The sequence below is a fragment of the Bombus vosnesenskii genome, unplaced genomic scaffold, assembly GCF_011952255.1.
Source record: "Bombus vosnesenskii isolate JDL3184/JDL3185 unplaced genomic scaffold, Bvos_JDL3184-5_v1.1 scf7180000013308, whole genome shotgun sequence".
In the NCBI taxonomy this organism is placed as follows: domain Eukaryota; kingdom Metazoa; phylum Arthropoda; class Insecta; order Hymenoptera; family Apidae; genus Bombus; species Bombus vosnesenskii.
This window is the reverse complement of record NW_022882957.1, coordinates 303770-318811: the sequence shown is the minus strand read 5'-3', so window position 1 is coordinate 318811 and position 15042 is coordinate 303770. Positions and strand designations below refer to the sequence as shown.

The following is a 15042-nucleotide window of genomic DNA, read 5'->3' as shown; positions in this document are numbered from 1 at the left end:
ATTTGGCCATATAGTACGTAATAGAATAAAGAATGTTGAATAATTTATTTTTTTTAATCTTCTCGGCTTGCATTAAACATTATACAATCTTTCCTATCGGTACAACTATCGAAATACGTCGTCTTACTTATAATTTCACATTAGGCAAATCATTAAAATAGAAACTGTTTAACAAATAAGAATATGTATAAATTTTTAAGCGCTGCCATCGATGCAGAGTTGCCGATCATCTCGTGTATTTATTATACGACTTTTTGATTTTGATTACTTTTATTAAGAAAAATGAAAAAATAGGCATTTAATGAATATTTGATAAGGTTTAGTAACAGTCTGGAGGCTATTGTTAAAGTAATTACAATAATTCGTACTTAGTACATTGTGGAATGTGCGAGGAGGAGCTACTGTGTTACGCAGCTCTGCATGATGCCATCCGAAAAATACGTAATAAACACGAAGAATTCGTGTCTTATGCATTATCGGGTTAACATTTTACCACTCGACGTGAGATATGAACTGTTTAATTGGAGCAGATTTACGGCTAAACAATATAAATCCGTATTTCTTATTTTTACTCGGTAGCACGTATACGTGGCAACAGAGCAAAGTTGTCTGAGTGCTCTGTCACTTCCTAGTCAAAAGAAATTCTTCGAGCACAAACAATAATATATTTACACTGTTAAAATAGTGAAATACGGTATAACTCGAAAAGAATACTGTCAAATATTCTCTTGATATATTTTAACTGTCTGTCAAGGTATCGGTAGAGAATATTTCTGTGTGCATATTAACGTATCACCAAGCGTCGGTTTATATATATTACATGTGCAACCTGTGTTAAAGTCTTCACGGTTAACATCTTATGAATGTGTCTGGCAACAGATATAATTTCAAGTTTATTAGCAAAGATGCCTCGCATATTAAGTAATTGATTGATCACGGCATGTAAAAAGAATATACACATATATCATCGTATGAATGAATGCGTAAACATATACACACATACTTATTTACGTACACCTATAAAAGTATTGGAATTTACAAACATTTCAGAAATTTAATGAAAATTGAAGTCAGTTCTCTCTGTAAGTTTTAATATTATTCTTTATTTTTCTGATTGATATTATTGCATTGATTCATTAAAAATTCTCTTATAAATAATATTTTAACCATCATTGAATAATGAAAATTCTGTTTTATGACAGATTATATTTATGACATTTCTTCTGATCAAACTTCATTTTAGGTCACCAAAAATTTTTGACCGATTCTTATATTTCCTGATAATATATGACAATGTTTAAAAAGACCAGTTTTGGATTTAAGAAATTTGGTATTTGAAAGTTACTTTTGTTTCAAGAGATATATTGGATTCTGTGCCGAAGAATATATTTACAAAACAGTAAATCACAAAGTTGAATTTTTAAATAAGTGAGGCTGTGTTTAAATTTAAAGTTTTGGATTGGATTTTGATTAGGTTAGGTTAGGCTTGGGTTAAAACATACTGATTTGATTTGAAAAGTTTCTTAAGTTCAAAATTGATGTTTTTGGATTCTATTCATTGAATACTATCAAATAACATAGATATTGGTTAAAATCTTTTGTGCCCTAAAATAGTCTTCTTTTTAAGAAAAATAAAATAAAATAGTATTTGTAATATTTAAATATCTGATATAGTCAAGAATATTTTATATCATAAAAAGTAGTCAATTTCCAAAGGATTTAAATTAATGTGTTTTCTTTTGTCAATACAGGTATATTGTATCTGCTAATGTGTTTATGACTTTTGTACACACAATAAGCTGATGTTGACTATATTTCATGAACCTGATGACAGAGTATTATAAGCTAAAAGAAGAAAGCAGCAAGAATAGTGCTGCTAATGGTGCTTTGGCACTGTTATTATTATCCTCCTAACAACATAATGGAGGAGCCAGCAAAGAAGAAACAACGCATTGAAAATGATGAAGTTGAAAAAGATACATTATCAGATATTGAGCAATTGCAGAATAGTCTGTTGACACAATGCTTATGTAATATACCAGAAAGCAGTTTACGTAAACCATTCACTAGTGCAACAGTAGAAGCTGCAGATGGCACTTTTAGATCTTCATTATTATCAGAATGGGAACCTGATCAAACCTTAGAATTTATAAGTACTTTACAACTATTATTTGATTTAGCCATTAAACAAAATGTTAGAGGTATTATGTGCAGGAGAGTAGTAGATGTTTGTGATGCGCTGGCGCGAAACGAGCATGGCATTATAGATCAAATAATTGACCTATCATGTACAACAAATAAATTTATATCATTTGCTGCTAGCAGAGTTCTTGCATCATTTTTTATTATAACAAAAGAAAATATTGACACAGCATGGTTGGAAAGATTAACACAATCTTTAGTAAATACTCATTCTCCAAGCCAAATGCTATTTACTTTGGATGTTGTAAAAAGAGTTGTGGAACACAAGGACTGCAGTATTCATCCTCTTGAAGATACAGACAGTATAGTGCCACCATCTCATTGTAATACAATATCAATTGCTGATACAGAAAGTTTTGATAGTACACCAGTAAAAGCAATGTGTGTCAAAGCATTAGAATCCAAATGGACTATACTAGTATCAAAATTTGATGCTATTTTAAGTTCATATACGCCACAACATGAATCAGCTGTCATTACATTTCTTGATTTGTGGGAATCCATCATTTCTGTTAAAGCCAACTTATCTGTTATTGATACCAAACTTTTTTATTCTCAATTAGACAACCTGGTTGTACTTTTAAATGCCAATGTTCCTGGTGTGATTTGGAGACATCTCCTTGGGTTATTTAATGAAGTATTGTGTTATGGAAGTACTTTGGCCTTACAAGATGTATTGCCAGATGAGCCTTGTTCTCTTGCACATTTGATTGTAAGAGCTGTAAAAGATTGGAGATTATTGGATGCTCTACCGTATCGACATGGTTCTGGAAGATTTGGAGGAGGATCTGGTGAAGGTGATCGTCCTCTTCTGCAAAAAATAGTGCTTTTAGTTTTAAAAAGTGTTGCTGTGACAGTTAAAGAGACACGTAGCGATTCTAGTGACTCTTCCTTGGGTTCTGAAGCAGAAGATCTTGATGCTGATATGGCAGTTATTGAGAGGAGCATTAGAGAAGTTCTAAGACAACTTGATCAGTGTGTTAAGACATTAATGCCATTTCATCCTGAAATGCCTTTATCACAGTGGGTTGTACAAATGTTCCATGATCAAGATGATTTTTTAATTGAAGGCATGGTATGTTGTTTAGATGTAGCTGTTGGTTTATTTTATAGAGGACCTCCACAAAATGATCTTGGTCATATGCTTAGTCCAACTTTAACTTTCATACAATTTATACATGCTGTATCACATGATCCAGATGTTTTATTAGATTTACTTGTCAGTAATGAGACCTGTTTCTTATTATACTTATTGAGATTTTTGAAATATGTTAAAAGAAATTGGACAGAATTTGTCTCTTGCTGTGGAAGAGAATTAGATGATACCATGACAATATTGATAAGACTTCGTTTAGCAATTGACAGATTAGTATCAAAAGATTTGTTTCCTTATAACATAAATCCAGTTCTACGTTTGCTAGAAAAGTGTGAATCCTTCTATGAAGGAAATATAGACAACTAATTATTATTTGATTGCATGATGAGATTCAAAATTTCAATTCACTAGATGTACAAATTGTAAGAATGAAAGCTTCGTCATCTGGCTTATTTTATCAGTCAGAAAGTAATACAAAATTGTATAATCTTATTGACTTCATTTTTATAAATGACTGACTTATACTACTGTCTTTTGTAGTATTAAATATTTAGAATAATATTGAAAGATACAGAAAAAAACATTTCTATTTATTATATTTAGCAAAATTTTATTCATTCAGAACTATTGTTGAAGTTTTACACAAGAATTATTTTTTGCATTTCATGGTTGAAGTATAAATGGATAAAAGTAGTACAAAGATTAGCTAAAATTATATGCTTCACAATGAAATTGCACTTTTATGGTGCTATGAAAACATATTTGCCAAAGCACCATTGGAAATAAATTTAAATGTATACTACTAGAATAATATTTATATCTATATATAAAGGTTAAATGTACAATTTGCCAGTCAAATAGAATTATGTAAGATGAATCCTCTGATGTGCACTACTAAATATGTATAAAGATATACTTTTTTGTACATTACAAAACTAAACTCACAAAAGAGTATATTAGATTCTAGTATAAAGATTTTTATAAAATGCATTTGAAAAATACATAATATAAAAATCTTTTGAAAGAAGGATATAAATAAATTATATCAACATATTAGATTATAAAATTGACTTTGAAATTTTGTGCCAGAGGCATAATAAAATATTTAACTGTATTAAATCAAAATCTATAACATTTGTTTGTTTAACAGTAATAAATCTGTAACAGAATTCTAGGACACCACTGTTATATCCACGTACTTAAATACAAGTGTAAAATTAAATAATGTTTATTAAAATGAAAGACATTGTCATATTGTCATGATTTATTAACAATGTATAAATAATAATGTTGTAAAATATTACAAATATACAAATGTAAAGTTACTGGCAATGTAAATGCAGTTATTGACATTTAAAGTTATGCCAGTATTAATAAATTATTAGATGCAAATGGCAATGATTGTTCCTATAAGTTAAAGTTAAGAACAATATTTGCCATTGTTGTTTTGGAATTCTCTACAAATTAAAGTATTTGTATATATTAATTGTAATGTTAATTATGCATACCTTAAAATTATCTTTGTAAGTATGGTACATGTAATACACTAAAAATCTACATATTTTTACTTTTATAATCATGATCTAATTTTATTTATCATTTCCCTTTGTAGATTTTTTACTAGTATTCGCAACTTACATATGTATAATGTAAAATATAAAAAATAATAAATTATAGACATGTATTGAAATGTTAGTAATGATCGGAACAAAAGTTAAGTGTAACTATGAAATTACAAACACGATTATTGGATACTCTACATACTTATATATTAGTTTAATGTATTCTAATACATATGTATATGTATGTCTTTATGCTAGTGTACAATCCACAAATTTGCAAAAATATTACAGAATTTAGGATGAATTACAGATTACTTAATAGTAATGTTTGAAATTTAAAGTACATGTTCCAACATCCAGAAGAAATTTTATGAAGATATAGAATTTGCGAATTAAGGACTTATGTATATTAACATATAAAATTCACGGGGAAAAAAGTTAAATCTAATTCAAATATCGGGACTCAAACAAAATGAAATTAAAGAAACACGTTATATACGTATGTAAAACGTCTGAGCACCGCTTCAGGAAGGAATTTTTAATAAATAGTAGAGATTGCCAATTAGCAAGACAAAATTTCGGTCAATTAGCAAGGCAGCACTTTACATAATTCTACGTACCTATGCATGTGTTGTAATTTTAGGACATTTTCTTACTGCAATGCTGCAAAATAAAATCATACCAGATTACATATATTCGTTCTTTTTATTTAAAAAAATTACAATAAATAATTATTTTGTTTTAAAATGAAACATTGCAATAAAGATATAAACCTTACATTTTTGTGACTTTATCGAAAGCTGTATTATATTTTACAATTGAATTATATTATACAATTATGTGCATATTGTTACTTAACATTGTTCAGGACATATGAATAGATAAAATTATTTAAAAGAGTCAGTTTTCAAAGGAAATATCTCATTTCTTTGATAGTGTTAGGTAATATTTCAATTTTTGCGGACAATTCAAATCTACAAAATTGGAGAATTCAAAATAGAACTTACCGCACAGAAGATGTAAGCACAAACAATATCTTATACATGTACATCTTATACATATATCTTATCCTATCTATACTATTACCTATAATACATCTACAATCTATGATTTCATACATATACGTATATACCTCACATGTTCCTACACACCTCATATTAGAGTCTGCCACATTGACAGTGTATACGGCAAAGAAAGGTATTGAGTTTAATTTGTTAATATTTTTATTGTAAGTATGTATCATTTTGGTTTCATTAGAAGATTTTATGTTTCGGTAACAATTACTTGTTTTATTCAATTAAAGGTTTTGCCAAAATGGAACTTAAATTACTGGAGAGAATGAAAAAACTTGGGTATGTAATTTGAGGTTATAATATTGAACGTTAATCTATTAACTGCCAATATTTTTTCGAAATTATATAATTTTATAAATGTTTTAGCGATTTTTAATGACTTAAAACAAAAAATGTTTAATGGATATCGTGATTAATGTTAATTCGAATTTTTATGATCTTAGAATAAAAATAATGGCAGTTAATGAATTAATACTAAAACTATACGATATTTAAAGGAAATTCGTTATTTTCATGCATTTATTTAACTTTAATTGAACATACAAAGTTACTAATATGATGTGTTACTTATAATTACATATTTAACATAAATTTTATTAATTATGTTATCTGATAAATTATTTTATTTTATAGGTACAATGGTCAGCTGACAGATCCCAATAAATTTAAGGAGGCTGTAAAACAAGGTCCAAAATCTCCAGAATTTACAAAGCTTGTAGCATGGTTAGCAGATGAGATTGCAATACTCAATGATATTGATGAAACTATTCATGCCATAATGTCTCCAGATGATTCTAGTTCTTTCCTCTTAGAGTTAAGCTGTTTTCTTAAGGAATTAGGATGTATGAATGAGAGATTAATGACTGGTAATGTTAATGCAAGATTAGCAACTGAACAAGATAGGTACATTTTGTTAGATTTTTTAGGAGCAGAATTAAAAACTTGCAGATTATTAGAATTTAGGAAGCATAAAAGTTCGAATTCCATGGCTGTCGTTGTTGTAAGTTACCATTATCAAAGTAGGACAAAAATATATAAATGATGTTATAGTTTTATTAATGAGAGTTTGTATATATACTCTATGTAGGAAGAGAGTGACACAGCTAAAGATCTTAAAGATATGTCAATAGCTTTAAATTTTGAAAGGCCACCAAATGATATCACTTCTGAGAAACTTTTTACAAGACTGCAAAATAAATTGACTGAAGTGTTAAAAACAGCTCCTTCTGAGCTTGTAGGCCAACCATTAATTAGCCATCAATTCTCAGAAGCAGATTGGAATGATCTTCAACATTTACAACAAGAGTTACACGATGAATACAGAATGCGCCGTGATATGTTGCTCAAGAGGCTCGATGTAACAGTACAATCTTTTCTAGTAAGTATACATAGCTATTTTTAAGATAAAGTTACAAAAGCTATTTATATTTATGTATAATTTAAAAAAACGTATGATTTCTATTTCCAAATATAGTGGTCAGACAAAGTAAAAGCTCAGGAAGCTGAGTTAAATAGACAATATGAAGAAACTAGGAAACTTTTGAATGCAGAACCAGATATTACATTTGCTGATTTACTAGCAGCAAGAGATGATATTGCATTAATGGAGAAAACAAGCAACGCAAGTGTTAGGAAAAATACTCAAAGTGAAATTAATAGAGTTATTATAGGAGAGGTACCAGACAGAGGTGGAAGACCATATGAACAAGAACCACCACCTCCCGAAATGCCACCTTGGCAAAAGGATAGAGTACCTGGACCTTTAACTTCTGGGTAAGATAAAGTAAAAAAAAAATACGTTTTGGTAAGATCATTCAAAATGAATATATATACTTTTATATTATAGCGGAGGTCGAGGAGGTGGTAGAGGTGGTGGGCGTGGAGGTGGCAGTTTTCAAAGTTCTAATTCTTACACCAGTGATAATAGAAATTCATACAGCAGTAATACTGGTTATGTAGACACTGGATATCAGGGTTCCAATTATGCTTCTAATAGTGGTGCATATGGTGGACAAGGAGGAGGATATGGAGGAAAGCAAGGAGGAGGATATGGAGGTGGTTATGGAGGAGGAGGTCAAGGAGGTGGTTATGGAGGAGGAGGTCAAGGAGGTGGTTATGGAGGAGGAGGTCAAGGAGGTGGTTATGGAGGAGGAGGTCAAGGAGGTGGTTATGGAGGAGGAGGTCAAGGAGGTGGTTACGGAGGAGGCCAAGGAGGCCAAGGAGGCAGTTACGGAGGAGGAGGTCAAGGAGGTGGTTACGGAGGAGGAGGCAAAGGAGGTGCATATGGAGGAGGGCATGGTGGCGGCTATGGTGGACAAGGAGGTGGTTATGGAGGCGGTGGAAATAATACTTACGGCGGAGATAACAGAGATGGAGGTAATTAATTGAAAAATATAGATAATAAAAGTGAAAATGTAGGATATATATAAGTAAATATAGTAATTTTATAATAGTGTTTCATATAAATTTTATAAAGAATTTTAATGCAATTATTGATTAATAATCAATTTATTTAGGATACAAATCTGAATATAAAGGCGGACAACAGTATCAAAGAGGAGGTAGTGGTAAAGGAAGAGGAGGTAGAGTTCAGGGAGGCTGGAATCAGGGTGGCGCCAATTCTGGAACAGATAACTATCAGCGTGGTGGATATAATCGTGGAGGAGGTCGAGGAGGACGACAATACTAAAATATTTTATGTAAAATATTATTCTTATGCTTATAATAGTAATAGAAAAAATATTACATCACAGAGCATAATAATTAATATCAATGAATTTTTATATAACATATAATTGCTTAATTTATATTATATTTTTAAATATTATGTGAATTGAAAATATTAATTCTAAACTAAAAATGAATTAGAAACATTGATACTATTTTTATAAGATAAATTATTTACTCTTATGGAATTATAATAATTGTTATATTCTACTTTAGAATACTTTACTGTGTTCTGAATGTTAATTTTGGCTATGTACTTGTGTTTGAATTTTGTAAATATGCACTTTTTTTGTACAATGAAGAAATGACAAGTGTGTTAAAATTAAGTTGTATAATGTAATAATGTGAGGAGATTAATTGATTGATTAAAATATTTAATTGTATAAAATACTTACTAAATATATATTATGATTGCATATCAATAATTTATATTTGAATGTATATGAATATATATATATAAAGTATATAACAAGTGACTTAATTTTTTTATTTTTTTTTTTTATCAATTAATTAATCTGTAACTAAAAGCAGAAACATTATTACACACATTTAAAAATCTATTAAAAAGTTAATCGTACTCAGAATTTTCTGTTAGTCGTAATTAGAACATTGATATAGTGCACTTTGCAGAAGTAGAATGATACCTTCTATATTGCTTTTGGTTCATGGTTCAGTGTTTTATCAGCCGTCTACAAATTACACGGGTTTAGATATATGGCAAAACAAAATGCCGATGTGCGTTTTCTGGTTGAATCGTTCTACTTATTTTGCTTTATTCACCTGGAAAAATAAGAAATTCTGCCATACAGAAATATTAAATTTAATATTGGTTTGATTTAATATGTTGATATCTCGCGTAATCTACGTCATAGTTTACACCTGCAATCTATGTATGTGTCATATGACTTATGAAGATCAGTGTTTTGCATGTTAAAGTGTTATTTTTTTATGAGTACTGTTATCGACCAGAACAAAAGAATGATGATATGTATCCCCAAGAAATGACACAATTACAAAATACTTGATCGACTGATTCATCTTCGGTACTTCTTATCAATTAGGTACTTATAACCGAACATATAAAATCTTATTGTTAGCGTTATTTCTTAGTGGAACTTGTTTAAATTATAATTTGACAGAAAATTATAAAGATTCATCATTTATATGTATGTATATTAACTAATAATTAATATATAAAAATAATAAAAATTTGATAAATATTAGATGCTTTTATTGTGAATTGGAATGCAAAATGTTTTAAGTAAATTTACTTATTATGAATAATTTTTATTTCAATTTTGTGTGTAAGGTTTTTGAAGAAAATTTCATACTATTCATAAAAAGAAAAAATGTCAGGGGGAGAACGAAAGAAACGTGCTTGTGACAAAGGACAAGGTTGGGAAGAGGCTGGTGCTGAATTTTATCAGGAAAGTTATCCCGCAGCAATTGAAGCAGATTTACAACAAGCATTACAAAGAGATCCTTCTCATATAGCTACTTTACTACCAAGTAAAAAGTCTCGTGTTGGTAAGTTTATGAATAATAGACTTTGTACATAAAAGAAACATTGCATGCTTAATATTTTGATATTAATACCAGTTAATGTTATTTGTTCTTGTTATTTGATATAGCAACTGCCAAACGAATACGTAATGATACTAAAACAACATTAAGGAGGCGTACTAGTACAAGATCTCGCGGTACAACTACATCAAGACGTATGTCAACAAATATTCATGATGCAGCAGTGTCTATGTTACCAGATTTATCTGAAAACTTATCTAATGAAGAACGTACTTGGGAAGAAATAATGCAAATCAAAGCTATGCCTGTGTGCATGGCACAGAAAATACAACTAAAAAATCAGTTACAAGTATGTTAATGACAACATTAATCAAATTAATAGAATTATTAATAGAATTTAAAACTGTTATATATCTGTTTATATATATATATATATATATATATATATTTCAGAGTGCTACAAAATTAAGATTGCAAGGTTTTGAGCAATTGAAATGGCAACGAAGGAAAGCTTGGCAACAATTTCGTATCAGAATGAAGGAAGCATATTCGAAAATGGAATTATGGAATGATAGTCTTAAAACAATTGGTGGGAATTTTGGAATGGGAGTTGTTGCATACTTTTTATTCATCAAATGGTTATTATATCTTAATATTCTTTTATTTATAATTATATTTTCATTTATTGTGTTACCTGCAATATTATTGAATATGCCAGAAGATGAGTCATGCATAAATTCTAATAATAGTAGTAGTATATCTTGTTGTTCAGAGTTATATTGGAACATAACTCAAGAAAGTAGTAGTATAACAGACATTTTTCAGGGCACTGGTATATTAGAATATACTTTATTGTTTTATGGTGCATATAGTCATATGACTTATGATACTTCTGGTATATTTTTTAATTTACCATTATCCTATATTTCTGCAACTGTCGGTGTATTTATTTTTAGTTTAATAGCTATTGTTAAGTCAGCTGCTAAAAGTTTTAAACAGAGGGTAGTCGAAAATGAAGGCCAGTTTTATCAATATTGTAATTTAGTTTTTGGTGGTTGGGATTATTGTATACATAATGAAAAGTCTGCAGCTGTAAAGCATAAAGCATTATACAATGAAATGAAAGCATTTTTAGAAGCTGAGAGACTAGAAGAAGAAAGGCAAAATCGAACGAGAGAAGAAACAACAAAATTGTTTCTCATGCGTTTCTTTATTAATTTAATAGTTCTAGTAGTGTTATGTGGTTCTGGTGTATTGATTTATCATATATTTGAATTTTCACTCGATCAAGTTTCACCACAAGTCAATGAAACATACGACTTGCAATCTTTACCCTTGAATAAAATTGCTTACTTATTTTTTGAATTTCTTCCGTACATATGTATCGTTGTTTTAAATCTTGCAGTACCATTCCTATTTCGATATCTAGTCTCTTTAGAAAATTATAGTCCTTCATTTGTTATACGCATAACTCTTTTACGAACTGTATTTCTACGACTTTCTTCTTTCATTGTTCTACTCACATCATTTTATAGACTAATTGTAACGGAGGTAACGGATAATAAATGTACTGCTGATAGACGACCACTGTGCTGGGAAACATTTGTAGGACAACAGTTCTTCAAACTCTATATTACAGATCTTTTTCTTCAATTTTTCATGACATTTTTTGTCAATTTTCCCAGGTCATTAATAGCAAAACATACGGAAAACAAAGTGTTACGTTTTTTCGGAGAACAAGAATTTGATTTACCTAAGCATGTGTTAGATGTTGTTTATTTGCAAACTATCTGTTGGCTTGGTTTCTTTTATGCACCTTTATTACCATTAATTGCAATATTTGGTACTTTTGTACTGTTCTATATAAAAAAATTTGCTTGTTTAGTAAACAGTACCCCATCAAGTAAAGTTTACAGAGCAAGTAAATCGAATGCATTTTTTATGTTGATTCTATTGATCTCTTTTATTTTATCTACAGTCCCAATTGGTTACTCTATTGCAGAAATAGTGCCATCAAAATCTTGTGGACCATTTAGAGGTTTCGAGTCTGTATGGTCATTATTAATTGTGATGTTTGCAGAATTTCCTTATTGGCTTCAATCTATTTTATACTTCCTTGGTACTGCTGGATTTGGTGTACCAGCTTTTGTTATTCTTACTTTACTTTTATATTATTATTATGCTGTATCAATAGCAAACAAACACATGGTTACAGTTTTAAAGAATCAATTAGTGCTGGAAGGTCATGATAAACAGTTCTTACTTAATAGATTGAGTGCATTTATTAAACAACAACAAGATCAGAACAAGTATCATCAAGAGCAAACAAATGAGTTAGGTACATTCTCATAATCAGTATTATGAAAGTCAAAATAATTTTTATATAATAATTTTTAAAATGCACAGATTTAATAAGTGTTTTATATAATCATATGTGAACTGTACAAAAGTTATAGTAATTTAACTAATTTACAATTACTTTTTATATGATAATAGAACTGTCCATCTCAGTTTTTAAAATATACATTGAGCTATATAATGGTATTCAAAATACTTGGTCCAACTATATGGTTTTCAACTAAAAGATATCTAGGAAAACTATTATATTTATTACAAAATATTTTTTCTTAAATTTATTCAGTTATTGAATTTGAATAATTAAACAATTTTAAGTAAGTTACAAAAATAATACTTAAAAATCAGGGTACAAATTAAAAACCGTGCAATAGTAGAAGTCACAGATTGTTTACTATGTATATCTAGTTTTAGTAACAGTAAGAAGGGCTAAGATGCATACACAGTATAGTAATAGTAGTGATAAGGACTTCTTTCCTTTTTAGAGTTTTTATAAAATACAAGACAAAATAATGTGATTGGTTTTTTTGTAGTAATACAAAATATCACACACAAACTTACTTTTTAATTTTATAAATAAGTATTAGGGTGCTTTTGCTAAAATGAAGTGAAGTGATATATGATGGACCTATTTTTAGATTAGCTGGGTATTAGAAGTATGATGCAGTTGTAAATAGGTTGTGTAGACTGATCAGAAAATCCTTAATAATAAGAATACATTTTATAGTAATTTATTACTTACGTACCAAAGTATTTATTAACTAAAAATGCTTTAATTTATATGAAAAATTTATGTTTCTATAAATCTTATTTTTGATGATTGTTTTTGTTTTTAATTTTATCATATTTTAGCAGTAATTTTGTAATATTTATTTTATGTGTTTAAATATTTACTATATTTAAGATTTCTTTTAATATAAACATTTATGAATGTGTCTAATTTTTTAATATTAATTGTTCTATAATTTAAAAAAGAAACTTCTTTTGCCTTTAATACTGCCAATGTACATGAAACTAGAACTAGTTTAACTTTTCTATCTATATACATATATGCATGTATAAAAAAAACTCCATTAGAAACTGTGCATGTATTTCTTACAAATATTCATTCCAAAACTGCCAACTTATGTTAAATAGTCTTTAAAAAACATTTTATATGAATTTTATACAAACATGATCATAAACAAACAGCTGCATATGAACATCACATTGAATATAACTTTAACAAAGGATTATATTGCACTGATTATAAATTTATAAGTAACGGTCTATTTCGCTGATGTCATTATAAGCAGTATTAAAAATACTATAATATATTACACTCAATACTATTATATATGTGTAATAAGAAAAGATTTTCTGTGCTAACAAAAAGGTAGTAAATGCTTTCATCTTCCCTCATTGCAACTTTTATATATTTATAAAAATAAGAAAATGACTTACAAATATACTATTTATCTTGTAAAAGACTGCACATTTTTGAAACAGCTTTCCTAAATAAACCAAAAATTATTTGCTATGTTTACAATATGTCATAAGGAATTATAAGTTGTTTGTTATGTATGACAAAAATATATGCTCATGATATAATATGGTTAATAAACTACAACATATATAAAATATACAAAATATATTTATTTTTATCTTTGTATTAAAATAGTACAATCTGTATAATCCATTGAATGTATAACATGCATTTTGAATTATGTTAAGATTTACTTTTAATTATGATTCTGTAGAATGTAGCTATGGAAGAAATATAATTAAATATTTATTATATTCTACAAACTACAATGAAGTTTTATTTTTTACTTAATAACTTACTGCTTCAGCAATATCTATCCAATCCATAACAGCTGCTAAACTATCATTTTTTGATGGCAATTTATCATAATTCCAGTATGTAAAATGAGAGAAAGCTCCCGTGAAGTATAAATTACGTTCAACATGTTCTACTTCTGGTTTTTTGTGTTCAACAAATGTAATACCTTTGTATCCAGAAGGTAGCGTTATCTTTTTTCCTTGAAGTGGATATCCACGAAATGAAGAATTATAAACTATATATAAACAAGGATAATTCTTACTTTTTAATCGTAAATATTAAATATTAATATGATTAAAGCAATATTATTTGCGGAAAAAGATATACATACAAACATGCAAGTATATTTACCGATAATTAATTCAAATTTAATGAACTTACTTTTATCGTCTACTTCACGAATGTAAGGTGTAAAATAAGTAGAAACGTTTGCGGACTCATCACCATAAATTTTGCATGGCATTAAATGTAATACACTTTGTTTTTCTTCGGACAAATCATGATTCATATGTAAACGAATAGCCATGTTTAAACGGAAGTATCGCGTTCTATTTTGGCGGGAACATATTCAATCTATACAGATGTCTCTCTTATTAATTTCGACTTTTTAAAATATATCGTTTACATACCTACAAACTGTACGATTAACAACGACAATTGATAATAGCAATTACAATGAAG

The 15042-nt window shown here is 28.6% G+C and overlaps 4 protein-coding genes and 1 long non-coding RNA gene across 6 annotated transcripts; 3 read left to right on the top strand and 2 right to left on the bottom strand.

Moving 5' to 3' along the window:
- Positions 1-77: 77 nt before the first annotated feature.
- Positions 78-4874, top strand: LOC117234686 (protein lines). Its single transcript, XM_033496151.1, has 2 exons — positions 78-1082; positions 1752-4874. The coding sequence occupies exon 2, from the start codon at positions 1880-1882 to the stop codon at positions 3662-3664; it is 1785 nt and encodes a 594-aa protein (XP_033352042.1). The 5' UTR covers positions 78-1082; positions 1752-1879; the 3' UTR covers positions 3665-4874.
- A 391-nt stretch (positions 4875-5265) lies between these two features.
- On the bottom strand, positions 5266-5931 carry LOC117234691. The gene is made up of 2 exons (XR_004493562.1): positions 5868-5931; positions 5266-5523 (listed from the first exon to the last, which is right to left on the bottom strand). It is a non-coding gene; the product is annotated as an uncharacterized LOC117234691 (long non-coding RNA).
- Positions 5932-5948: 17 nt separating this feature from the next.
- Positions 5949-8718, top strand: LOC117234684 (protein FAM98B-like). 2 transcript variants are annotated; one of them, XM_033496142.1, is made up of 7 exons: positions 5949-6057; positions 6164-6212; positions 6567-6933; positions 7021-7311; positions 7408-7706; positions 7780-8309; positions 8450-8718. In XM_033496142.1, exons 1-7 carry the CDS (start codon positions 5967-5969, stop codon positions 8620-8622), a joined length of 1800 nt encoding a protein of 599 aa, XP_033352033.1. In that variant the 5' UTR covers positions 5949-5966; the 3' UTR covers positions 8623-8718. The 2 variants fall into 2 exon arrangements, with proteins under 2 accessions (XP_033352033.1, XP_033352034.1); XM_033496143.1 differs by having other exon boundaries at positions 5980-6088; positions 8450-8717.
- A 507-nt stretch (positions 8719-9225) lies between these two features.
- On the top strand, positions 9226-14006 carry LOC117234683 (transmembrane channel-like protein 7). Its single transcript, XM_033496141.1, has 4 exons — positions 9226-9703; positions 9970-10187; positions 10292-10533; positions 10638-14006. Exons 2-4 carry the CDS (start codon positions 10010-10012, stop codon positions 12534-12536), a joined length of 2319 nt encoding a protein of 772 aa, XP_033352032.1. The 5' UTR covers positions 9226-9703; positions 9970-10009; the 3' UTR covers positions 12537-14006.
- A 148-nt stretch (positions 14007-14154) lies between these two features.
- On the bottom strand, positions 14155-14925 carry LOC117234688 (ribonuclease H2 subunit C). Its single transcript, XM_033496155.1, has 3 exons — positions 14743-14925; positions 14364-14596; positions 14155-14285 (listed from the first exon to the last, which is right to left on the bottom strand). The coding sequence occupies exons 1-3, from the start codon at positions 14885-14887 to the stop codon at positions 14265-14267; spliced, it is 399 nt and encodes a 132-aa protein (XP_033352046.1). The 5' UTR covers positions 14888-14925; the 3' UTR covers positions 14155-14264.
- Positions 14926-15042: the final 117 nt, after the last annotated feature.